Here is a 26,625-nt window from a genome sequence, read left to right on the forward strand (position 1 = left end):
CCTATGCTGTTCAGGATCATAGGTGAGCCAGAGTCTATCCCAGCTGACTTTTGGAGAGAGTATGTTTACATTCAGGACTGGTCGCCAGCCAATAACAGGACACACAGACAACCATTCACGCTTACTGCACATTCATACCTCAGGGCAATTCAAATGTTCAGTTAACCGAACATGCATATTTTGTGAATGTGGGAGGAAGCCGGAGTACCCTCAGAAAACCCACACTCTCATAGGGAGGCCATTCAGAATGGTCCAACCTGAGATTCAAACCCAGAACCTTTGATTGTGAGACAGATGTTCCAACCCTGTATGTACTGTAATGTGATTTGGTACAAGAACGGTGCCAAATAAATCAACCTTGACAAAGATGATAATGTTCTGTTTTGACAAATGGATGTGACTTTAGTTCCATGATGTTTTGGACCGTCGCACTGAAGTTGCCCTACTCTCTTAGAATGCTAAAGTGGAGATAGCCACTAAAGAGAGAACTCTACTTGGCTTCTTCCTTGCCAAGCTTCACAAAATTGATCCTGATGTTCTTGTGGTAGGTGTTTCATTGAGCTTTATTTATTTTATTTTTTTTGCTTCTCATCCATGGTATGTTTAATTGCTTGGTTATAACTAGGCTTTACACGATCAGGATTTTTGGTACCGATCAGCGAGTTTAAAAAAACGATAACCGATCCGATCACAAGATGGAGGAATGTGTCTATTTCAATGACCTGTTCATTTACTGTATATACTTGTGTACTTAATTGCTCAAAACATTATATTTACAATGAATAATGTATCTTTGTTCCTCTATTTATGCCAGTGAGGCATAGTGACAGACAGAACAAATGATAAATGGTCTTCTATTAGATGGCAGGAAGTACATACAGTAATTAATGTATCCACTTTTTGTGACATTTTTGTTTGTTGGTGTGCCGTGAGATTTTTCAATTGTAAAATATATTCCTTGCCTCCATAAAGGTTGGAAATCACTGCTCTAGTCAGATCGTGTATTCTAATCAGTCAGGTCAAACCAACGTTACATGACAGAAATAATGGGTGCTAACTTACTGTAATTCAATTACTTTATTTTTAATTAAATGACTTCACCCACTTTAGAGCATGAGTCGACAGAACGGCGGCATGTTTACATACAACCGTTCGTGGTACCGCTAGCTTGCTAGGCTACATAACATTTTATTGCCTGCTTGCGAGCCGGATCGTATTAAAAGTACGTGAACATACCTCAAGCAAACCTTAAACGAACGTCCTCTCCTGTCCTGAGCACCGGTGATCACCAACACACGTTTTCCCCCATTTTGTCCTGATAATACCGTCGGCTCGGACCACTCTGGTTGTCGTCGCCACAGTAACTAGTCTATCCGGTCGCATTTGAGTTGACAATAAAGGCCAATGATCGTAAAAAACGGGATGCGGAATACAAGATTTTTATTACAGTAGTCTAATATTTACAGTACTACGTCAAATGACACGTGACAAAGCTAAAAATAAACTGGCTTTTGGATTCAAATATACTGTACACGTGGCGCCGCGGAGTCAATGTCTTTTGTGGAGCCGATTGATGACGTCATTGATCGGATCGGTGAATTATGACATTAAAGCCGATCAGCATAAAATGCTAAATATCGTCCGATACCGATCAGACCGATCACATCGGTGTAAAGTCTAGTTATAACGCAAGACTTTCTGCTTGTTCCTTTAAGGGTCACGACATTTTTGGCTTTGACCTCGAAGTGCTACTGCAGCGAATCACTTACCTCAAAGTTCCGCACTGGTCCAAGATCGGACGCCTCAGGAGGGCCAACATGCCAAAACTAGGGGTGAGGATGAAATTTCCTACGGACAAAGTGTCATTTTTACTACGACTAATGGCCATTTGCTTGCAGGGCCGCAGCACCTTTGCAGAGAAGAGCGCCACCTGTGGCCGCCTTGTGTGCGACACAGAGATTTCTGCCAAGGAGCTGATTCGCTGCAAGAGTTACCATCTGACTGAGTTGGTTGTGCAGGTGCTGAAGACTGAGCGAGCCAACATCCCAGAAGAGAGCATAAGAAATTTTTACAGGTGTCTTTCATGTCGTTAAGACCATGTCCACATGTATTTTTAAAGTAATTTTAAAGGAATGTCTGTCTTTCTAATTTGGCACCACAAACTACAATTTGGGGAAAACACTGTCTCCATGATTTTTTAAGTGTGTGAAAAATGGTCTTTCTACGTTATGTTCAATTCGATTATTGTTATTACACCTACCAGACATTAATTCTTCACCACTCTTATGGCTGGTACTTAAGTACCAGCCATAAGTTGCCTTGCGCTTGACAGTCTGCAGATTTTTTTTGAAATGGAGCGAGATACTTTTTAAATACCATTGGTTTGGACGCAGGTGTTCTTTTAATTCAGAAATTCGGGACATAGACTTGTTTGCAGATTATGTGCGGCACGTTAAAATGATCTGTCTATGTGCCAGTGATTCTCCTCATCTGCTCTACCTGTTGGAGCTGACATGGACCGACGCCAAGCTGATCCTCCAAATGATGTGTGAGCTCAACGTGCTGCCGCTGGCGCTACAGATCACCAACATTGCCGGCAACATCATGGTATCGCACGAGTCCTCTGCACACGCACGTTGAAAGTTGTTGTAATGGTCGAGCTTAATTATCTAATGATCTTCCCCGCAGTCACGTACTCTAATGGGCGGTCGGTCTGAAAGAAACGAGTTCCTGTTGCTTCACGCCTTCCACGACAAGAACTACATCGTCCCAGACAAACCGTCCTTTAAGAAAATGCAGATGGACATGGTAACACCTCAAATAAACCAGCAGCATTCTCTGTCTTTCGCTTGTGTTGCTTCCATGTATGCAGAAAAGTTACTCCTCTTTTTCACATGTCCCAGCATGAAGGAGAAGACGACGTTGAGACTGGGAAAGGGAAGCGTAAGAAGAAGGCCGCCTATGCCGGAGGGCTGGTGCTTGATCCTAAAGTTGGTGCGTGTGGTTTAGATAATTCTGTCCTCGTTTTACTTTATATATTGAGTTAATTTAAAATCCTCGCTTGTGTCCGCAGGTTTCTACGACAAGTTTGTGCTGCTGCTCGACTTCAACAGCCTGTATCCGTCCATCATACAAGAGTTTAACATCTGCTTCACCACCGTGCAGCGGGAGGCTTCCCGAAAGCAAAAGATAAGTCAGGTCTGTGCTTTGGAGACCCACGAATGTGTCACTGTGGCTTTTAGGGTTAAAGTCATTCTGCCGTTGTTGAAGCACTTATGTATAGGATGACGTTTTGTTTCTTTGGCAACAGGAGGATAAGCCAGAAGAGATCCCTGAGATTCCAGATTGTGACCTGGAAATGGGAATCTTGCCCAAGGAGATCAGAAAGCTGGTGGAACGGCGCAAACAGGTTAAACAGCTAATGAAACAACACGACATCAACCCGGACCTTTACCTGCAGGTACACACATACACAAAACACTATTTTAACAGATGACCAAATGCTTATCAAAGTCAAACCCTGTTTATGTGTTTCTCCCAGTATGACATCCGCCAGAAGGCATTGAAGCTAACTGCTAACAGCATGTACGGCTGCTTGGGATTTAGTTACAGTCGCTTCTATGCCAAACCACTGGCTGCCCTGGTCACACACAAGGGCAGGGAGGTAAGTGCAGCACGCACACAGAAAAAATAAATGCATTCGACACCAGGTAACACAGATTAGAGAGAGCCTATATTACTGGCCACATTTGTCCCCAACATGGTCATTTTGTCTTGTGTGGTTTTAAAGTCTTGACAATGTTTAGCTACAAACTTGATTTTCAGTGGTGCTGTGCTACCGTTCACTGACTGGACACTTCATCAGGTACACAGTACTGTATTTAGCTGTATTAAAAATGACATAGTAATCAATCAGAACTGAATATTAGCTTTGTAAAAGCAGAATTTTTGATCCAGCACCTGTATTACATTAGATGTGCAGGTGTACTAGTCGATGAGTCCACAAGAGGGCACTGCTACATCATATTCCATCTTGACTACCCATGCCCTCCTTACTACTTTTTCCATTAACACCTCTTCTACGTTTGTGTTTTAAATTTAGTTCACCCAATAAATATTTGACTTGTCGAATGTAAGTATTGTCTAACACCCGTGGCACTACACGCAAAAATCTCCATGTTAAATATGATGCAGGGACGTCTTTCAACACTCCCTAATGGAACAACATGGGTGAGCACACGCTCAGTAAATAGGTGCGAAGAGATGTCTTGGGTGACATACACAGCTAAATGTGGTATAGTAATTGAACACCACACACACAAACACACTTGCCACGTCAGTGGTAACAGTCGCATTCACCATCCTCGGCGGAGGCGTCGGGCGTTGCCTCGAGGGAGTCGTTCATTAACATCTCGTTACACACGCATTGTGTTTGTTCCCAAATGGAGGGCAGCGCCATAACTATGTGTTCTTCTTACTTTGGCAGCCCATTTGTGCCTTCAGTCACACAGCAACATTGTAAAATGTGTGTGTCTGATTGGCTCGTACAGGTGGGATTCTCCCGTGCTGCGAGTGTATAGGCAGCGGACAATAACTTTTATTACAATTCATCTTTTCTTGTTACATTTAGTGAAGAAGCCTTGCTGCTGTTTCCATTTTAATTTATATTTTTCATTTTAAACTTGAAATGAGGGTAAATGCATTTTATGGCAAATACATGTGTATTATTGTTGGTAGGTTTTCCTAATTGGCCTGCTCTGTCTGTCTCTCCCGTCCAGTCTTATTTTGTTCCTTTTGGGCGAGAGGCGGGATCCACCCAGAACTGGTTGCTCGCCATTTGCAGGGCACACATGAACAAACACCCATGCACACTCACATTCAGTTTGATAACCCTGAATGTAAGCGATTTACTTTTAAGGGTAATGATGTAAGATGAATTTGAAATTAGGGCTGTGGCAATCGAATCTTTTTGTAATCGATTATCCTACAGATATTTCGTCAAGTAATCGAAGCGCCCCCCCCCCCCTATTATTTTTATTTATTTTTTACTACTACTAACATCACATTTATTCTCATTTACTTCTTTACTTCTCTATGGTAGGGGATTTTAAACAACTAGATTAAAGTTTGTTAAGCCAATAGAATTTAGGCTGGGCCTCTGTTTGACCCAATTGGAGTTTTTCTGGAGCCCTGACATCAACTAGCCGTCAGCCAAGCACTTCTCAGTAGTTTCCGACTGCAGCGAGACAGAAAGGCCAGCTGGCATTTATAAGCGGCATCCTGATGTATTTGTGGCTATTGCCGTTTGCACCTCCGCCCCCGTTTTAATCGTCACATTTGCACTCTACTTTGGTGTCGTGATTTAGGAGACTTTTTATTTTTGTAATTTTAACACGCACGCACTTCTGTCTAAGTGCAAATCCAACCCATGCACCCTCCTCTCCCCCGAGGTACGTTTTGGCGGGGAATGCGTCCTGGTATTCATTGATTGGCTCTTATATTTCTCACTCGTTTTAAATTGAGGCCTAATGTGGCGGGACGAGTCAGGTCGAAGGTTACAGGAGTTTCAGAGACTAGGTGGGGGTGGGTCGGAAGGGATGTTGTGCCATCTCCCCCCCACCTTTTTTTTTTTTTCCCTCGCGTTTCTCATTTGTTTGATCTTATCATGTGTGTCTAAATGTTTGTGTACACATCCATGTGTGTCTATGCAGGTTCAGTATATTTTGTGAGTGTGAATGCACAAGTGCTACTGGCCAAACTCTGCCCTTTGTCGGTGAACCATTTGTTGTGGGCCAACTCTGTCCTGGTATGTGTGGGTATTAACGAGTGAGAAGAGGTGGGGGTGATGGTATTAAAAGGAAGGTAAGGTTTAGGATTACACGGCCGTGGATCTGCCGCAGATTGATGTCCCGCTCAACCCCTCGGTGTTATTTTGGGTCCTTTTGTATGTTCGCCAGAGAAGTGTCGGGCACAGAGGAAGAGTTATATGAAACACGGACAACAAGCGGTTATAATTGGCTGCTAAATGCATTTGTCACACCAGGAAGACATTTATTGTCTAGTAAGCTCTGGCCAGCCGATCCATGATCTCATGCTTGATGCATGTAGAAGTCAAAATTAAATAGAAAATAGAAAAAGGATCAGATCCAGAGATGAGCTTTACAGAAGACGCCAGGATCTATCAGCTTGCTCGTGTTAATTTTCCTCTCGTGGTGTTAATGTTGCTACTTGCTGCAAATTGAGTGTCAGCGAGCAGTTAAGGGAGCCACAAAACTATGCACTTCACTGGCTTTTATTTTGCTGTTCATAGCTTTCAGCTACTGATTATAAAAAGTAACAGTCATCCTAATCAAGTGATGTAAACAATGCAGCCCGCTGGAAGCCGCTGATTGTTTTGGAATGCATATTGGTTTGACCTTTGACAGTGTGCCAGCAAATCTGACAACCGTTAGCAGGTGTGTCGGGTGCGCGTTCACCCCCTAAAAGCCGTGTAATTGAGTCTCTGTCCTTGTGTTTAAAAACAGACTGACAGGAGCTCGTAGTCGACATTATTGGATGGCATGCACAGTGAGCGATAGACGCGAGCTTGGGTAACAGAGGCGAGGGTGCCGAGAGGTCAGAGTGTCGTGAAGGTTAAACCCACCCCGTGTGAATGTGTGTGCTTGTAATCAAGTCAAGGTAAATATTGCGGCCCCCGTTGTCCTTCCTTCAGGTTTTGGATCATTCCTCGTGTCTCACGAATCACAAATCATTTCCCCGAATTAGACACAGGAATCCCGCAACCATCCGATCATATGTCGTCTCGGTGTGTGCGTGTCTATGTGCATGTGTGCGTTGGTCTGTCCGTGTGTGACTAAATGGTGTCGGCCTCGTTCCAATAGCTGCTACTGTCTCGGAATCAAAGAGGTCATTTTACCTTTCCTCGTATTAGAAAATGCCATTGTAGGTGTGTGTGTGTGTGTGTGTGTGTGAATGTTTGTGTGTTGGTGTGGAAACGAGGGCTGCAGGTTTCCATGGTCTTCTTGTCCCCCCGCCCCCATAAAGAGGTGGCTTTACTCCGGACTTAACAAATAGTCACATGGGAACAGCGCTGCTATTTTGGCTCCATTAGCTCGTCGTGGTGGCAGTGGAGCGGGATGGGATTTCTACATCTGAACTGTCAGTAACGTTTGCTAATGAGGCCATGTGAAGCGGCACTCATCATGGCTGGGATTGTTTGTACCTCACAATGTCTTGATATAATGTCCAGTGTTTCAATCTAGGGAGCTCACACTGCTGTTAATGAATAATAATAATAATCAGGACATTGTCTCGACAAAAGATTTACTTCGTCAAATGTCAGCAAAATTAATTGTCATTTATCAATTGTGTTATATAAAAAAAATAACTGAGTAACTGCCTGTGGATTACAGACAAAACGATATGAAAATTTCATGCCACAATTTTAGCTCCCAACATTATCAGGATATTGAAATATTTATACAGTATAAAATTAGTTAATCTTTAAACAATCTTTGTATCCTGCTGGTTTGGTTAATGGTCACATGGTAAAAATTCCGAGCGTAAACATGAAAGATGTCGTATTGCTAACTGCTAGCACGCAAGTCAATGGTCTAACTTCCCGTTTATAATTTCTTCCCCATAGGGCGGGGCGAGTAATCAAAAAAGTAATCGTTTAATAAAAATGGCGACCCTGCAAAAGCGAGAAAATAACAGAGCTCCTGTGTTTGTCGTATTTGGCTAAAGAGGTTGAAAAAAGTGAAACTAAGATACAATGTGCAACCACTGAACGTGAATAGTAGAAGAGATGGAGCATTCAATTCAGCACATTGGTGCGAGAGCCATCGACGAGCAGAAGCGTCATCATTCCTTTCGTTCGTTGGTTTGGCGCATGCGTGTGCGCTTTTATATGCGTTCACTCCACGCGGTTACAAAAATTGGGCTGCGCTTTGTGCGCGCTCTCGACCGCAGATGGACCGATGCCGACATTTACATCACATTTGCCAACATGCACACTGTGGACACGCATATGCAGAAAGTATTGGCCTTGAGCAGCTTCCATAGCCTGCTGATGAGCACTGTTTACACTGACGCCATGGCAGCGAACAGGGACGAGCTCGTTTACGAAAAGGCACCATTTGGATTTGGTTCGGGTTTGCAGTGTCAGAGAATGAGCAGCAAGCAGGCTGGTGCATAGTATGTTTAAAGACAGTTGAAACCAAAGGAAGGGGAAACTCCCGCTAAGAAAAAAGACAACATGAGTGGATTATTTTAGTTTTATATTTGACAAAGGAGCCCGATGGAAGGCAATCGCAGAGTTGATCACGCTGAACATTGTCAGTCGTATAAATGGGCGTCGTTTATACGCTGCAAAAGCAGTCATTTATCCACACACTGGTTCACTTCAACGGTGGTAGGCAGCTGTTGTAATAAACTACATACAATCTGTACTACAGTATGGCTTATCTAAATGCGTTCTTCACTTCACGGGGGCTTGTTCCCATCAAGTCGCACTGTGTCGCTTTTTGCCAGACTACCCACGTTGGTGTGACTTGACAATGAGAGCACCCAAAGGTTCATCAAACATTACAACAACGTAAAATAAACTTCCCACGGCAGAACAATATCCATTTTCTACACCGCTTATCCTCACTAGGATCGCAGGTCTGCTGAAGCCTATCCCAGCTAACTGCGGGCAGCAGGCTGGGTACACCCTGAACTGGTTGCCAGCCAATCGCAGGGCACACATAAACAAACAACCATTCGCACTCCCATTCATACCTAAAGACAATTTAGAGTCTTCAGTTAATCTACCACGCATGTTTTTGGGATGTGGGAGGAAACCGGAGTACCTGGAGAAAACCCACGCAGGCACGGGGAGAACATGCAAACTCCACACAGGCAAGGCCGGATTTGAACCCGGGTCCTCAGAACTGTAAGGCAGATGTGCTAACCAGTCGTACACTGTGCTGCGCTGAATAATATAGGCTAGAAAAACCTCTGTATCCTCAAGTACCCCATCAGAGAGTTGAGGGGTGACTTTGTAACATGTAACTAGGCATGCCTTTAAGGCTTCTTTATACTCGCGCGGATGGCGACCGTGCTGACGTTACTGCGGCTGTCCCTCACGTAGTTTGCCTTTATACTCAAGCGCAACCCATGCGCGCTGTTTTGAAAGTGTGCTGCAGTTCTCCTCCAAGTCAGGGGTGTCGCTACGGCTGGTATTGGATAGGACACCACAGGGTGGAGTTTCCTCTGCATGTTTTTTTTTTTTTTTTTTTTTTTTTTTTTGCGCCATTTCCGGGAGCCGTCTTTCCTTTCCTTTCAGTAACAAGGAACAAAGCAACAATGGCGACTGCGACAGAACAAATGGGCCTAGGTGACCAGATGATCCGTTTAATTATGCTGCAAAATCGATCGAGAATGCGGCGACGTAGATGGTATGTACAACCAAGGAGCACGCTGAGTACATCATCACATCACGTGACTAAAACGGACCAATCACGAGAGATGATCTCCGCGGCGTTCGACGTGCAGCAACTATTTTTGTCGGGTGCGCGGCAAGCGGCGCAGAGGTGCTGCGCGGGGCAATTCGTCGGTCACGTGATGCAATGCGGGCGTTGTCACCCGCGCGACCGCGGGAGTATAAAGAGGACTTAAAGTTTCAAGTTGTAGCCAGCTTTTTTTTTTTCCCCTTGCCAAAAAATGTTTATTAGGTTGCCTACCTGGCATTAACCTGGAGTGCTATATACTTTTTGTGAGATTTTGTTTATATTTTCAGGGACAAGGGTTAATTTAGTTTGGAAGCCGCACTTTTTATTCATGGTATGTTGAAATTTTTGTTGTGACATTAATCCCAAAGGGACTTTTTTTTGTGTGTTAATTTATTGATGTTAATTTGTTGTTGTTAGGGCTATTGTGCAGCGGCACGGTAGACTCCTGGTTAGAGCGTCTGCCTCACAGTTCTGAGGACTGGGGTTCAATCCCCAGCCCCGCCTGTGTGGAGTTTGCATGTTCTCCCCGTGCCTGCGTGGGTTTTCTCCGGGCACTCCGGTTTCCTCCCACATCCCGAAAACATGCATCGTAGGTTAATTGATAACTCGAAATTGCCCGTAGGTGTGTTTGTGAGTGCGGATGGTTGTTTGTTTGTATGTGCCCTGCGATTGGCTGGCAACCAGTTCCGGGTGTACCCCGCCTCCTGCCCGATGATAGCTGGGATAGGCTCCAGCACGCCCGCGACCCTAGTGAGGAGAAGCGGCTCAGAAGATGGATGGATGGGCAATTTTGCCTACGTTTTGTATAATGTACTTTGCATTTGCTTTTCGCTTTTTATTGAAGGGGGAAAATTGATTGGCCAAAATTGATAAGGCCATTTCGCCCAGCTCTGAATCCTCATAAAGATTTTTGAGCATGGTGGAATCATATCGATAACGCCTCCCTTCATCCTATTAGCTCCAATGTTATTGGTAATGTCGTTGCGTTACTGTGCACATGCTACAACACAGAATGCCAAGGAGGAGGTGGCAACAGATGCATTTTCGACTACTACTACTACTCTTAAAAATGCTCAATATGGTATTAACGATAATTAGATTTTGAAACGGTAATACTAAATTGAATTTCTTTCATGGATTAGCCCAAACCATTTTATCAATATTGTTCATCCTTAAAGTCTGAAAAAGTCTTGCATTTGATTCTCCAATATTAAGTCCATACTTATTTCTCAAAATTGCCCTATACTAACCTTTACCCCCGTTGTTTACTTCTCTGTAAACATGCTTGTTATTCCGCTTGTGGTGGTGATAGCAGTAGTTTTAGTATTAGTACAAAACTGACATTGACATTAGTTGTCCATGATGTATTCATAAAAATGTGAATGCCAATATTTGAAAATCACAGATCACACTATTTGTTTGCTGGAGAAATGTTATCTTTTAATACAGTAGGCTATGTTTTATATATATATATATATATATATATATATATAAATTATTATTATTATTATTTTTTTTTTTTAATAAGCCCTTTGGCTTTGTGTTTTTATGCACTGTGATGGTGCTTGACTGACTTTTTTTTGTTTGTTTTTTTGCTATCACCATATAAATCACAACAAACACACACACACACAAGTCAAGCAAATCATGACTAACATAAACCTTGTTCTTTAGATGCTTTGAGATGACAAAGGCCATTCAATCGTTTTTATCGGAGGCCACTTAACTGCCACAAGTAAATTAGCAGTTTGGACATAAAACATCGCTGATTTGCTCGTCATACAGTTGACTTTGCCCGTGTCAGCGGCAACGCAGCGACATTGGAATGTGTCCTTTCCATCTGTTAGCGCGCCGTATTTTCTAATTGAGTGGACCGCAGGCGCATTGTTGTCATTGTGGAGTTATTTACAATGAACGCCAGCATTTGTGATCTCAGCCGGTGGTATATCAAAATCAGACACAGCGTTGCGACAGACTAGCCCGTCCAGCAGTAGACATGAGAACACAGCTATGACATCTTCCCGGACATGTGTGTGTTTTGGGAGCGAAGCCTCTGGTACTTTTGTGTTCATAAATGCTCACATTAGCAGTAAATCTTATTAGTCAAGTGTAATTTTTTCCAGTCTTTCTCTTTGTGTGTTTGCACATACTCATGCATGTTACATGTGCACACATAGCTCCGACAGTGTTGTGTTCCTCCACAGTTGCTATTTCAGTCAGGCCGCAGTCATCCCCAAATGCTTTTCATCAGAGTGCTATTCAAAACAATCTTCGCTGTTGTCCTTTTACTAGGGCCCTCAGTTATACTGCAGTTTAACATGCTCGCCTTCATGCGCTGATCCTCCGTGGTATTCAAATGATACATACAGTGCGTGACAGGAGATTGGCATCCACCTTTTTGTGGATCCATTGCCAACTCAACCGAGCAGCTCAATTCAGGTTGATACTTCAAATAAGTAGCTGTCCGCAAAAGATATAAATGAGACAAAGTAGTACCAAGAGTCAGTTGAACCACATGACAATGTCTTCCAATAATGAGGCTGACCAATAACCAAACAAAGGCATTTGTGTCATAGTGAGGAGTAACTCTGCTTCACCCTTCACCCTAATTGATTGATATTGTCAGAGATAATAGTTATATATAACAATGTTTATATTGTTTGCCGTTGTGTAGTACAGCACTACAATTTGGTTGGATGTGTTTTTAATAACTCAATGAAACTAGCTTTATAAACTTTGTAAAGACAATGCATACAGACATACAGCTCTTGTTTTGGGTTTTGTTAGATTATTTTGATTCATGATTCGCATTGTGTGTGTGTGTGTGTGTGTGTGTGTGTGTGTGTGTGTGTGTGTGTGTCAAGATGAGTGCTCACACCACCAGTTGCACAAATTCCAGCGTCATGGTCAAAGGACTTGTCTTACACACGGCCCATTCCTCCGAGCGGCCTGTACTGTTGGAAGCATATGGAAAATGTGTCTAAATGAGTCCGCACATTATTTACACCAAGGCATTCTCACTTTGTTTCACCTCAGGCTGTTGTCATCTTGACTTTCACAGCATCTGTCCTTTTTGCACTTATGAGGTTTTTTTTTTTTTTTCAAAAATCCATCCACTGCTCCTTAGACTCAGAACATGCCATTGTTCTCTTTGGCCACTGATTAACTTTATTACATAGAAATGGGCTTTGTCAATAAGTTGTGCCACACAGGGCTCGCCGTATGCATTGTTGGGAGTAGACACGATGTTTGTGTGGGGGTGTAACACCATGAGTGTTACATGGAGCATTAATGCGATAAACATTCATCTTCGTGCCAAGATTGTTGTTTCTGTTATATATTGTATTTACACAAAACATTAGGCTAATCGAACCTGAATACAATTCTGACTTGATCTGAGTTCTTAAGTTTCTAAATACCCCCAAAAAATGTGTTGTCTTTAGCTACATATCTGATACAGTGCAAAATATTACCACGGACGTCAGTATGATACAGTGCACTCTGCATAACACAAAGCGTAACTACCTGTAATGTTTAACAATTTTTGCATAATGAACCTGTTACGATAGAAATGCAATTATTGGTGTGCAACCCTAATTTTGTGTTTAGAATAAAAACAAGAATATAAAATAAATGAGAACTAAACTAAACAAGACTTTGCAGTGTAAATAGCAGAAAGGCACAGTGGAATAATGTACACTATGCACAGGTAGAAGCAGAGTCAGGAATGTTTCAAATGTAATGAAAGAGCTGCAATATGTATTTTTACAGCGTGTCCGTGTATCCTTAAGGTCTGTCATTTGATTTCCGAGAATTAAGGCCTTTATACCGTTGATGAACTGAAGGCCTTAATTCTCCGTAAATCCACTGTTCAAAGATCTTACAAATGCCAGATTCAATGAACAACGTTGCTATACTGCAACTGCAGTCACTAAAAAAAAAATGTTTACTTGTTTACTACAGTGTAATAACAGGTCTTAAATTTCATTGAAGTTGCCTTGGTCTGTAATTTGGTATCCTTAAACTGTACCTTGTATTAATACCTCTTTGTCAGTGTCAATGTAATCAGGTCTTGTCCTTTTAAGTAGATTGTAGTAGATCTCCGCCTGTGTGGAGTTTGCATGTTCTCCCCGTGCCTGCATGGGTTTTCTCCGGGCACTCTGGTTTCCTCCCACATCCCAAAACATGCATGGTAGGTTAATTGAAGACTCTAAATTGCCCATAGGTGTGAATGTGAGTGTGCATGGTTGTTTGTTCATGTGTGCCCTGCAATTAGCTGGCAACCAGTTCAGGGTGTACCCCGCCTCCTGCCCGAAGATAGCTGGTATAGGCTCCAGCACTCCCGCGACCCTTGTGATGATAAGCGGCTCAGAAAATGGATATCCCTTTTATGCCGTAACGGTTTTACTGTGCAACAGTGGAGTTTTTTTATACTGCCACTGTGGTTCTTTGTACTATGATGGGTAGTTATTGAAAGTTTCAGTTGGTCAGAATGAGGTTTTAAAGGAGAGTGACAGAAAAGAAAAAGAAGAGGACGGGACACCCATGTCTACACGAAAAAGACTTTACCTTTGTCTTCCACTCCCAAACTCTCCAAAGTAGAAAAAAGTACTTGATATAAATGTCTGCAATGCATTTAAAAGTAGCAAGTCACCCAATCAGAGGGAAAAAATAAGAACGTGAATTCAATTTGGATTTGATGTACTCTGTACTGTCTGTGTTAGTTGCACCTGCCTGTATGACAGCCAGTCTTCACAAACTGTAGTTTGAGGCTTTCTTTACCAGTAAAGGCGCTCCCTGTTTCCTTATCATTAGCATGTCTTTGAGTGTTTGGTCTGCAAAAACCCTTCTACCACACACGTGTGTGTGTGTGTGTGTGTTGAGACGTTGACCTTGTTGTGCAGCCTCTAATGGAGGAGACTGTTCTGTGAATGACTCAAACACCCGCCTCTGTACAGTGGCATGTATCACCCCATAAAACATGCTTAAGTCCCACTCTGGTTTCAGGGAGTGAATGTACCCCTCCCAGCCCTTTTCTTACTCTGAAATAGCCTGCGTCCTTGTCCCCACACGCCACTCACTCCACCGTGTTGTGCACGCGTATGCCGGCTCCAACTACCGGAGACAAATTCCTTGTGTGTTTTGGACATACTTGGCAAATAAAGATGATTCTGATTCTGATTCTGATTCTGATACAGGTGCAGATTGCCGGCGACAGATCACGCCAAATTCTGTCAGGTCGATTGACCACTCCTCCTCCCAAATTAAAGACTCGGAGTACACACCTGTTCGGATCACTTTGCTCCTGAGGAACACACACACAGACAGTTAACAGTCTTTGTCCAGTCTTGGGTGATTAAGGCCATTACGAGTCATTAAGAAGTGCGTGTTGTGCCCAGCGTGGATGTGTGTGGGTTGAAAAGATGGCTGTCACAGCACGCTCTCATAATTGCCCTCTTAGCCAATTATCCCCCGTTTAAAAGAAAATTACCTGCTCTGCTTTTGTGTCCACACACACGTAGTCACAGTAACACAGGAAATTATATTTTAGTCATTATAGTGTATGTCCCTGGTGTTTTAATTGTGTGGCATTGCCAATTTAGATCTAATCCGTGTTTTTTTTCTACATCTGCTCTTATTCAGATTCTGATGCACACCAAAGACATGGTTCAAAAGGTTTGTATACCCCATTCATTTCATGGCACTCTAGCATTTGATTAATCCAACAATAATTTGGTTGATAAATCAGTTTATAAAGTCTTAGACCAAAAGATTAGTAACCTCTCTGAGATCTAAAACAGAAGTTAATTCAAAACTTCCACCTGTATCTCAATAATAATAGTAACTTTTTACACTGTTAAAAAAAAATTAACAAAATGTTGTAGTTTGTGTTTATTTGTATTGAAGTCCATTATAGGATTACTAATATTTTATATTTTTGGATCCTTTATTGAGCTCTATGAGAGGAGCAACTTTTAAGATTGCATTTAAATTGTGGCCAGTGGGTGTATATTATGATTTTATTTTCTCCTTTTAATTATTGTTCTGCTCAGATGAACCTGGAGGTCATCTATGGAGACACTGACTCCATTATGATATACACCAACAGCCAGTCGTTGGAAGAAGTCTTCAAGCTGGGCAACAAGGTGGCTTTCAATCATAAAAATCACACTCAGTCAAGAAGGTAGCTTCCTTTTCTAATACGCCGATTGCATTTTTGTTTTTTGTTCTTTTTTCCTCTCAGGTGAAAGCAGAAGTGAACAAGCTGTACAAACTGCTAGAGATTGACATTGATGGAGTGTTTAAGTCACTTCTGCTGCTGAAGAAGAAGAAATATGCAGCTCTGGTGGTGGAGCAGCATGGCGATGGGCGCTACAGCGTCAAGCAGGAAGTTAAAGGCCTGGACATAGTTCGGCGAGATTGGTGTGATCTGGCCAAGGAATGTGGCAAGTATGTTCAAGTGAAGTAAAAAAGAAAAAAAAAATATCTGTATTTGAGTTAGTCATTCCTGTCTCGTGTTGCAGCTATGTTATTGGTCAGATCCTGTCAGACCAGAGTCGTGACATCATTGTGGAGAACATTCAGAAACACCTCGTGGAAGTGGGGGAGAAGGTAGCGTGTGGGGCGATACCTTTACAACAGTATGAGATAAACAAGGTAATGAACATTTGTATACTTAGCCAAGTTCTATTTGTCACTGCCTTCCTTATAGTTAAATCCTTCAATCAAACTTTATTTATACAGCGCTTTTCATACATAAACTGCAACTCCAAGTGATTTATATGGATGAAAATCAACCCCTCCCCCCACTTGTCCACAAGGAAACAGACGCACACCCCCATGCACACACACAGGTTAAAAATAATAATGTATTGACCTACGGACCTCAGGCTGGGTACAGAGTATCCAGGTCAGGAAACACCAACTCAAGGAGGCGTCTGCACCGGGACAAGATCACAGGCTGTGGCCACAGGTCACCAGCACGGAGTCCCCGGTGCAGTGGTACAGCGAATGCCACGCACGGCAACTGAGGACCCCCATGAGGCGAGGCCCCGGCCCGTCACAGTGCAGAGGGCTCCATTTGAGGAAGCTCTGAAGATACTGAACTGATACTAAAAAATATGAAACGATAAAATCAATGTAAACTAAAATGATTTTAAACATTAGTAACATACTTAAAACTATAAAGTTTTAAATAATTTTAATGCAAATAATTGACCTAGAGATCTGAGAACAGCACGAAGATAAAATTTTATAAATAAATAATTAAAGAATGGAAATAAAATTAAAGCTAAGTGATAATAAAATAAATGGTTAAAAGCTAGTTAAAAAGGTGGGTCTTGAGCCTGTCCTTAAGACGTTCTCCGGCAGGCTGTTCCACTAATAGGGGGACCTAAAACTAAAACGATGCCTCACAGTGAGTGTGTGTCTTGACTTTTGGGATGAATAAAAGGCCAGAACCGGAGCACCTTAGAGCTCGCAAGTGTTCATGGGGTAAAAGAAGTTCTGAAAGTAAGGAAGGCCCAAGACCATTTCGACACTTAAAAACCAGTAAAAGAACTTGAAAGTCCATCCTGAAATATTGCGGAGAGACAATGCAATGATTTTAAAATGTGTAATGTAGGCCTTCACGATACCGGAAAACAATACCGTTGCAATTTTATTTATTTATTTAAATTTTTTGCCTGTGGTATATATTGCATTGTGAAATAATACAAGATCAGACCTTCTCTATGCGCAGTTGTTCAAAGTTCAGTTCACCATTCAAAAAATGATCTAGTTCAGTTCATTGTTCATAATTCAAAATTTTGGACTAAATTCACTGGTCCAAAAATCTTAATTTTTTTTAATACTGTATGTTGCTGACGGGCTATTACCCTAAAAAATACTGGCATTTCACTTCCAGATTGTTGCCACCCTTTCAATCCACACTACTAGCCAGTTGCAGCTTTAGGGTGACTTATGGGGGGTAAAAGGGCCGTGATACCACTGAAAGTAACTGCAATACTTCGGCAAGGATTTCCTGGAACAGGCAGGTTTATATACCAGTGGTGATCAGGCTGATTGGAGACAGGTGCTGAAAACAGAGAAGGGAGGGGAGGGAGAGAGAGAACGCAAAGAGCCCTCCCGGCTACAATAAGGGAACTGCAGGCAGTATATGACAATTGTTTTACAAAAAAAATCAAGGAACATATTGGCTCTCATTTATACAGTCTACCTGAACGCACCTTGGACACTCACGCAGCTGCGACATTCCTACCTGAGTAGTTTCATTCTGAATAGTGAAATAGGAAATGCAGCTGGTGTGCATTGTTTCCTGTGTTTCCTGCGATGCTCAAACAGTATATCGCGCAGCCCTAGTGTAATGTGCTACCGCCTTCTGGTCTACGTCAGGACACGCGCTGCTGAATTTTGTATTAATTGCAAACCTGAAGTACACTTTTTGGGAAGACCAGAAAGCAGGGCATTACAGTAATCATTCAGATAAGTGATAAAAGCATACATTAGCGTCTTCGGTTGGCAAGGGAAGGGGGTGGACTCTGGCTATGTTTTTCAAGTGACAGAAACTTTTTTTTAAATATTGTTTATCTGTGGAATAAAAGTGAGCTCAGTCTACAATAATGCCCCGGTTTTTCACCTGTGATGAGGGATTTAAGGGTAGTACTTTGTAATTAGATGAAAGGTTTTTCTCTCTGGTTAAGCTGGAGATACCTCTCTGCCAGCCAGGATTTGATGTCTATAATATAGTTGAAAAGAGCATCCAGTGGTCTGGTGTCATCAGCAGACAGATATGTACAGCTGTGTATCATCCACGTAACTATGGAAGTTCACTCTGTGCCCCCTGACGACACCTCCAAGAGCAGATACAAATTAAACAATACAGGGCCTAAAACTGATCCCTGGCGCACACCACATTACTTCACAGAATTTTGTAGACTTTCGAGGCGCATGTACTGTATCTAAACTTACCATAAAAAAAATTTCCACTACCCCAGGCACTGACCAAAGATCCTCAGGACTACCCAGATAAGAAGAGTCTACCCCATGTCCACGTCGCTCTGTGGATTAACTCCCAGGGAGGACGCAGGGTCAAAGCTGGCAACACAGTCGCTTATATCATCTGCAAGGTGTGTTCATTCTCAAGAGACATTACATCCTCATGTTTAGTTGCACAGTAGATAGTCTTTTAGATACTAAATTGTAAGTATAGAGTTTATTTCCCCTTCTGTTCTGGGACTTCCACTCTTATGGAAATGTTTCAACATTCTTCAAGAATTGCGTGCTCACAATCTCTGTTCTTGTTCTCCCTAAATTGGTTTGATTTGGTTGACACCGGGGCTCGGTGTGGCCCAGTTTTATTCAACCACTCCAAACCAATCCAATCAGACTTAATGGCCCTTGCTCCGTCTTGCTGGAATAGAAAATAGCCTCTTTTAAAAATGGGAACTACGGGGCCTAGGCTACCCCTGATTGATTAGTTAAATGATTAAGAGGTGTGGCCTGACACTTTTCTATCAAATCTAATGATTATTCATGATTTTTAAGAGTTATACTCAGGGTTTTGATAAACAGAGCTTAAATGTCCAGTAATCCTGGATGAGTGTAAGGAGCAATAGCATGTGGAGTGCAATCATTCTCACACCACTGGACGGCTTTCACCTGCAGGATGGCTCCACATTGGCAGCCAGTCAAAGAGCGTACGCTTTAGAGCAACTCCAGAAGCAAGATGGTCTCAGTCTGGACACACAGTACTATCTGGCCCAACAGATCTACCCCGTGGTGTCCCGCATCTGCGAACCCATTGAGGGCATCGATGGCGTGCTCATAGCCACGTGGCTGGGTAAAACATATGTTAAAAATGTTTTGATTATTCTGTTGCCCAACATTTGTGTGAATGTGGAAGACAATTTTAGCATGAGTTTTATTGGCCTGGTGATGACTTCAGGTCTGGACCCCAGTCAGTTCCGGTCTCATCAGCAACACCAGAGAGAGGAGGAGGGCGATAGCACTCTGGGAGGACCGATCCAACTGACCGATGAGGAGCGCTACAAAGACTGTGAGAGATTCACTTTCACCTGCCCTCAGTGTGGGAAGGAGAACATTTATGAGAGCGTATTTGAAGGAGCTGTGAGTTGTCTTCCCTCACTTTTTTTGTTACCTTTCCCCTCATCATAGAACAAGATTCCAGTTACTTTAACTTAGAATTACTCCAATTGGCTGGGCCCAAAATGTTTTAATGAATTGTCATTTGGGTGTTCATTTATGACATATTTTCATATTAATAGCAAAATAACTGGAATATGTAGTCCAGTGCTAGCATTACACACACACCGACCACAGGTTATACACCGTCACAATCTAATTAGATGCAGTACAACAGTTGTATCTTAAATTTTGGTAAATAGGTAATGCTTCGTCTTGAAGGACATTTTCAGTGAGGTATTAATTGATCAATAATTAATTTGAGTTATTAATGTGTGTGGTGTAGAATCACCTGGCATCGTAGTGAGAGTTGTCTAGTATTTTGGCAACCTTAATTAGCTCCCAATGTTGAAGACACTTTAAAAAGTAAAAAATTGTGCATTAGGAAGCAAACTAATACTAGTAATGCTACATTCAAAACAATAATAAACATAATCTGGATAAAAGCCAAGTCACGAGATGTATGACATATTCTTTTAAAGAGCGCCACACTCTCAGGTCCTGTGATGAGAGGTCAAAGTGGCTAAAAGCTGCCTCGTTGTGATACTTGGATCAGACTCTTGGATTGGGCAACACCGAAAGGATGTGGAGGATGCATTCCATCAATAAATGTCAAGCAGATGGTCAAGACCATGCAGAGAATTGTGGCTAACAAAAACAAACTCTTTAAATCATTTCTGAAAATAGCCTTTATCCATTGCAGACTGGCTGACCACTTCATTGCGCTCTGATCCTACACACTGCATCGTTTAACCCTACAGGTATATAGCTGCAGTTTAGCCCGATGTGCAATATGTTGTACTGTGAGTGCAGGTTGGGTCTACAAAAGTGTTTTTAATCATTAGTGAGGAGTTAGACTGGTGGAATTGACTCTGAAGCAGATGAGTCGAAGAATGGTGATTCATGGTGCAGTCATGCTCTATATTGTGTCTCTGTCTGTATTTTTAGACAGCTGCCTGGCTCCAATACGCACTCTGTTTTCATTGGCATAGTTTGGACACCACAACTTGAAAAGCCTCTCCTTAACCCCTGCCGCTCTGTAGACACAAACACACACACACACACATGCGCTGATATTCTGCCATTTGTCAGGCCAAGGTTATGTATGCGCTATCTGCTTGTAATGAGGAGTAGGGCACACAGCCTCTTCTTGTCTTAAAGGGTCTAATAAACCTGACATCCCCTTTATCCTCTGCTGGCTTAAACAACTCGTATTAAATTAAGGCTTTGTCACCATATTTGGAATTTCCACAAGTATGTCATCAGCTGTCGGGGAAAAAACAGCAAACCTGCAGTCTTGCACATTCAGAATAAACTTAATATGCAAGTTAATTAGTTACGAGTATAAGACTTAATTATCCATGATTATTGCTTGTGTTTTCCCCACTATGTGAGTCACTGATAAGATGGTAAGTTAATTAGGGTGGCGAACATGGTCTAACAGCTCAGTGAGGGGAGGACAGATGGGCCTTGACACAGAGCCAGGGATGCTAGGAGGAGGCGGTGACAGATGATGGAGGACAGACAGGGGAGGATAGTTGTTTGATGAAGGTGGCGGGAGAGCCAGGGCAAAAGCTGGATCGGGCCGCAGGGATTTCCCCTGAGTTCACTTTTAGCGGTGCGGCCAGTTAAATCAACATGCACATTATCATGCCGCGGATGAATAACAGTCAGCTGACATTGTAAACTGTTTAAAAATGTTGAAGGGTGCAAACGTGTGCTTCTAAAGGCAGAAGGAGGGTTGGATGTCAAAGATATGTTCTCTGGGTCACGTTGTAAGCCCCACACACAAGATTAATTGCAACTCCTTTGCAAGCCTGACACCAAGACGAGTTTTTCATAGTTTTATTTAATTGCTCGGTCATTAAAAAGATGGCAAGTAAAGTAAGGAGGTGCATAATTTTGTTTGGGGGTGGATGTCTGTTATCGGAATGAAGCAGGCGAGTTAAAGAAGTAGCAGGGGAGGAGGTCATGTAGAGAGAGAAGGAATGAAATAATGATGGAGAGACTTAATCCATTGAACTGCATTTAGAGGAGTCAGGCAGTTGACACAGGCATAAAAAGTCCTTGTTTTTCAAAAAAGTACTGATTGAGGCTGAGGGGGTGGGGGATGTCACTTAGGGGGGGTGTCACTTCCGTGCCCGTATTTTTGAAACCTGTTCTTTGCGCTGTCAGTGTGCCAGTTCAATGAGTTTTAAAATTTAAATGGGTTTTTAAAGTAGTTTTATTTCATCTGTTATGCACCAGGATGTGTTGTCTTTTTTGTTTTTTTCCCCATGGACATAGGTTTTTGCATCATTGTGTGTCTTTCAACATTGTGTGTCTTTCTTTACGCAACCACAATGCCATTTTCTGTAATAAGTCTGACCTTATGACTGATCACAACTAGGCTTTACACGATCAGGATTTTTGGGGCCAATCAGCGAGTTGAAAAATACGATAACCGATCACCGATCCGATCACAAGATGGAGGAATCTGCTTATTTAAATGACCTGTTCATTTACTGTATATAATTTAAAAAAATTATATTTACAATAAATAATGTATATTTGTTCATCTATTTATGCCAGTAGGGCATAATGACAGACAGAACAAATGATAAATGGTCTTCTATTAGATGGCAGGAAGTACATACAGTAATTAATGTATCCACTTTTTGTGACATTTTTGTTTGTTGGTGTGCCATGACGAGTCAGATCGTGTATTCTAATCAGTCAGGTCAAACCAACATTACATGGCAGAAATAATGGGTGCTAACTTACTGTAATTACTTTATTTTTAATTAAATGACTGCACCCACACCGAAACTTTAGAGCATGATGCGACGGAACGGCGGCCTGTTTACGTCCAACCGTTCGTGGTACCACTCGCTTGCTAGGCTACATAACGTTTTGTTGCCTGCTTGCGAGCCGTATCATATTCAAAGTACGGGAACATACCTCAAGCAAGCCTTAGACGAACGTCCTCTCCTGTCTTGAGCACCAGTGACCACCAACAGATTTCCCCATTCTGTCCCTATAATACATTGTCGGCGCGCTCCACTCTTGTTGTCGTCGCCACGGTAACGTGTGTATCTGGTCGCATTTGAGTTGACAAGATAAAGCCCAATGATTGGAAAAAACGGGAGGCGGTGGTATCTGAATACAAGATTTTATTGCAGCAGTCTGATGTAGTGCAATTGTGAGAGCAAATTTGTCTTGTAGTCTATGCATTACGTGTTGTCTGTCTCAGACGTGTTGTCTGTTCTACACTGCCGACGTTTTTTATTTTAAATAACTTTATTGGCCGTCAGATATTTCCAATACCACGTCAAAAGACGCACGACAAGGTTAAAAATAAACTAGCTTTTGGATTCAAATATACTGTGCACGATGGCGACGCGGAGTAAATGTCTTTTGCGGAGCCGAGCAATGACGTCATTGATCGAATCGGCGAATTATGACATTAAAGCCGATTAGCATAAAATGCTAAATATCGGCCGATACCGATCAGCCCAATAAAATCGGTGTAAAGTCTAATCGCAACGTAGGTCTGTACAATCCAATGAAATACATGACTGTCAACAATTCTACCTTTACAAAGATAATTTTAAGACACTGTCAATTAAGTATTAAATTGCAAGAAGTTGTGACGATCACAATAAGAAACCTTACTATACGTTAAATTAATAAGCTATGTTGTGGCAGGTAGAATACAAGAAGAGTTATTGATCGTCCCTGACTCAAAGTGCAGAATGGGCACCTCAATGCAGATGCACCCACACCTCCGCAAGGAGTCCACCAAAAATGTTAAATAGATATAAGCCACACACGTACTATTCCTTTGATTTTAATTGGTGGATGCAAGACAGATGTATTTTTCTTCTCACAGTATGAGTGGTGATTGATTTCAGTGAAGCCGGTGATTCACTGATGAGCACAGAGCGCTATTGAGCGGAGCAGTAGATGACACTGTGAGAGTCAACGTCATTCATTTTCTGTTCGACATGCTCAGTTGGTCGGGTCATTGCTGTTAACAAACAATTGTCTGAGTAAAGACAGTCCAGATGACACTGATATATGATTAATAAAATGAAAATAAGAGTCTGTTGGTATTCTGTCAGTCAGGTAATAGTTCTTGTGATTCTTATTTTGCATTGTAACACAAGTGCATTCATTCAAATATCTGCCCCTGAATGCTGCATTTTGTGGTTCAGAATCTGTTGCGAAAAGAGGAGAGAATGTTTTTATTCTTTATTCGTGGACTTTGTTGTTGTCTATTTTTATTATTTTATTTTTGTGTCTGAATTGAAATGATGCATGATGTCTTTCAGGGGTCAAAGTTGGAACCCAGCTTTTTGCGATGCAGTCACGTGCCTTGTGGCGGCCGCCCCCTCGACTACGCTTTCAACATCAGCAACAAACTGCTTCTTGACATCCGACGCCACATCAAGAAATACTACTCTGTGAGTATTTCTGTTTGCAGTCCAGTACACTCGTGTGCCGTCTCCTTTGATAACTCACTGCAATGCTTCAACTACTGCCTGCAGGGCCTCAAATCCGTTTATGTTTCAACTGACTTGACTTGCACATTGCTGCAATCCACTTTTATCTCCAAAGGCGCTGCTCATTTGAATCTACAAAGTAGTTTTTCCATCAATGGCCTTCATTTGGTTAAAAAGAAATCTATATGCATTTTTTCAAACGAAGATGTCTTAAAATTAGTGATTGTGCCGATCACATTTTTTTGCGATGCGACACATAAAATAAATCCATCCATCCATTTTCGGTATCGCTTATCCTCACTAGGGTCACGGGCGTGCTGGAGCCTATCTCCGCTATCATCGGGCAGGAGGCGGGGTACACCCTGAACTGGTCGCCAGCCAATCGCAGGGCGCATAGAAACAAACAACCATTTGCACTCACATTCACACCTTCGGGCATTTTAGAGTCTTCAATCAACCTACCACGCATGTTTTTGGGATGTGGGAGGAAACCGGAGTACCCGGAGAAAACCCACGCAGGCACGGGGAGAACACACAAAATAATAATATAAAAAACAAACAAATGAAAAGACAATACATATTTAGCATGTAGCAAATATAAATAATTTTCGGAACCTACTTGACCCAAAACAAGCAAATCTTTGTCTGATTTCATGTCAGACAGTCACGGGGAAAAATCTGCTGTTACTGCTCTGCGCACCTTGGCCTTTTAGGGGCAGTGTGGTGTGATGAGTGAATGAAGCTACACGTGTGCAGTAAGCGAAAAAAAGAATAGAAGAATGTTGTGATATAACATTAACTTGTTTTTCACAGATTAGGAAGAATATATGCCTGTGAGTATTGTTATATTACCTGTCTGTATGTGTTACTACGGAGTTTGTGTATAAATATTTGTTACTTCATGGTAATCCCCCGGTGATCTAATGCTAATTTTAGCTGGCCTGTCAATGGGGTTTTCCCTTGACTGTTAGCATTAAGCTGGCAATTTCTAAAAAGATCGTGTGTGTCTTGTATTAAAATGTACAATGTGTGTAATTCCTTTTGTTGCATGTTTAATTTTACAGTAAACGACAGTAAACCGTTTAAAGCACGGAGCGGACAGAGACTGTGTGCATGTGCGTGCGTGCATCTCACACACACGCACACAACACAGAGTCTGTGTGTCTCAGTCATTTATATTCTACTGGTACTAAAAATACCTGGAATAGTTACATTGTTTAATATAAAGCGATAATATAATATAAAGAGCTTTGTACCTTTGGATTATTTTGTCAGTTTGTGACATTTAAAATATCAGAAAATAAATACAACTGATCTTTTTCACCCGATCTCGATGAGGTGGAAATCACGTGATCGACCCCGACTTTCAATCGCGTGATCGAGATCGGGACATCCCTAATTAAAATATTCCTCACGTGTGAAAATTGAGGCAGCCCATGCAGTAATGGTAAGGGAAGCAATCAAAAAGATATCGGACAAAAGATGAAGCAAACCCCAGCGGGGCCACTGCGCTGACATTTTCCAACAAAGAGCACATTATGCTTGCAAAAATAAGAGAGCACCAGGCACATTTGTTTGGATCATGATCCATGAAAATATTCAAATGCCAATTTTAACTTTTGAATGCCAAGTTTGCCTTTCGCCGCCAGTGTGTAATTTTAACGGTATATCTGTTAGGATTGGTTAATGGAGAATCAGCAGTGACCAAATATAATGTAATTTTACAATGATGCGGCAATGACAAATCTGCTTGAGTAAGTGTTGCTCTGTGACTGACTGACTCACCAGTGATGTACGGACCAGACTATTGTTGAAGGTTTACAAAACTACATGACAGTTGTTACTGACCAGACCTTGCCCATATCCTTATGACCACATACTACTTGCATGAGCAGCGAACATTCACCAAGTTAGTCTGAGGGTTGTTTGCCTGTCTTGAAATTCCATTTTTTCCTTTAGAGGCAAAAGTGAACCCCAAATTTAATCCAGATTATAACCGAATTCTTTTTGGAAACCAGATTTTAACTGAATTCTTTTTGGTCGAAATCTATATCTCCTATATTCGATAACTACTATTAATATGAATAGAACTTAGTACACATTTAGTACACAAAACAGACTTAAGAAAGAAGAGTAACAGGTTCTCCATTGAGTTTGTGTTGGCGCCAATGTTGCCTGTGACCATGACTTTGTCACATGTTGATTTGCATTTATTATGGTGTCTTAAAAGAATTACACTTCACAACCTTATAGGGGCAGCCAAGTAGCTCAAAAAGACCCGAAATTTCACTTCTACGCTTACGGCCGGTCCAATTTGTCCATGATGAAACTCAGTATATGATGCAAAAGTGTTGCTGACAAGTCGTCCTATCCATGGGTTGTTTGTAGTGCTGCATTTGTTGTACACACACACACCCCTCCTCTTTCTCCCTCTCTCTTAGGAA

General features: G+C 42.0%; 1 protein-coding gene across 4 annotated transcripts in view; it reads left to right on the forward strand.

The window, feature by feature from the left end:
• Nucleotides 1-26,625, forward strand: part of pola1 (polymerase (DNA directed), alpha 1) — an 83,836-nt gene that overhangs the window by 5,715 nt on the left and 51,496 nt on the right. For 3 of the 4 annotated variants that reach the window (XM_061758726.1, XM_061758722.1, XM_061758724.1), the window contains exons 18-34: nucleotides 455-544; nucleotides 1,716-1,832; nucleotides 1,899-2,074; nucleotides 2,478-2,607; nucleotides 2,689-2,808; nucleotides 2,904-2,994; nucleotides 3,074-3,198; nucleotides 3,311-3,460; nucleotides 3,542-3,664; nucleotides 15,138-15,170; nucleotides 15,548-15,640; nucleotides 15,739-15,944; nucleotides 16,019-16,151; nucleotides 18,491-18,622; nucleotides 19,161-19,335; nucleotides 19,441-19,622; nucleotides 24,011-24,142. In XM_061758726.1, coding sequence (XP_061614710.1) covers nucleotides 455-544; nucleotides 1,716-1,832; nucleotides 1,899-2,074; nucleotides 2,478-2,607; nucleotides 2,689-2,808; nucleotides 2,904-2,994; nucleotides 3,074-3,198; nucleotides 3,311-3,460; nucleotides 3,542-3,664; nucleotides 15,138-15,170; nucleotides 15,548-15,640; nucleotides 15,739-15,944; nucleotides 16,019-16,151; nucleotides 18,491-18,622; nucleotides 19,161-19,335; nucleotides 19,441-19,622; nucleotides 24,011-24,142 — 2,208 coding nt within the window. The remainder of the gene's footprint in view (nucleotides 1-454; nucleotides 545-1,715; nucleotides 1,833-1,898; nucleotides 2,075-2,477; nucleotides 2,608-2,688; nucleotides 2,809-2,903; nucleotides 2,995-3,073; nucleotides 3,199-3,310; nucleotides 3,461-3,541; nucleotides 3,665-15,137; nucleotides 15,171-15,547; nucleotides 15,641-15,738; nucleotides 15,945-16,018; nucleotides 16,152-18,490; nucleotides 18,623-19,160; nucleotides 19,336-19,440; nucleotides 19,623-24,010; nucleotides 24,143-26,625) is intronic. The other variant, XM_061758725.1, reaches the window with a different exon arrangement.

Source organism: Phyllopteryx taeniolatus, chromosome 20, assembly GCF_024500385.1.
Source record: "Phyllopteryx taeniolatus isolate TA_2022b chromosome 20, UOR_Ptae_1.2, whole genome shotgun sequence".
Classification (NCBI taxonomy): domain Eukaryota; kingdom Metazoa; phylum Chordata; class Actinopteri; order Syngnathiformes; family Syngnathidae; genus Phyllopteryx; species Phyllopteryx taeniolatus.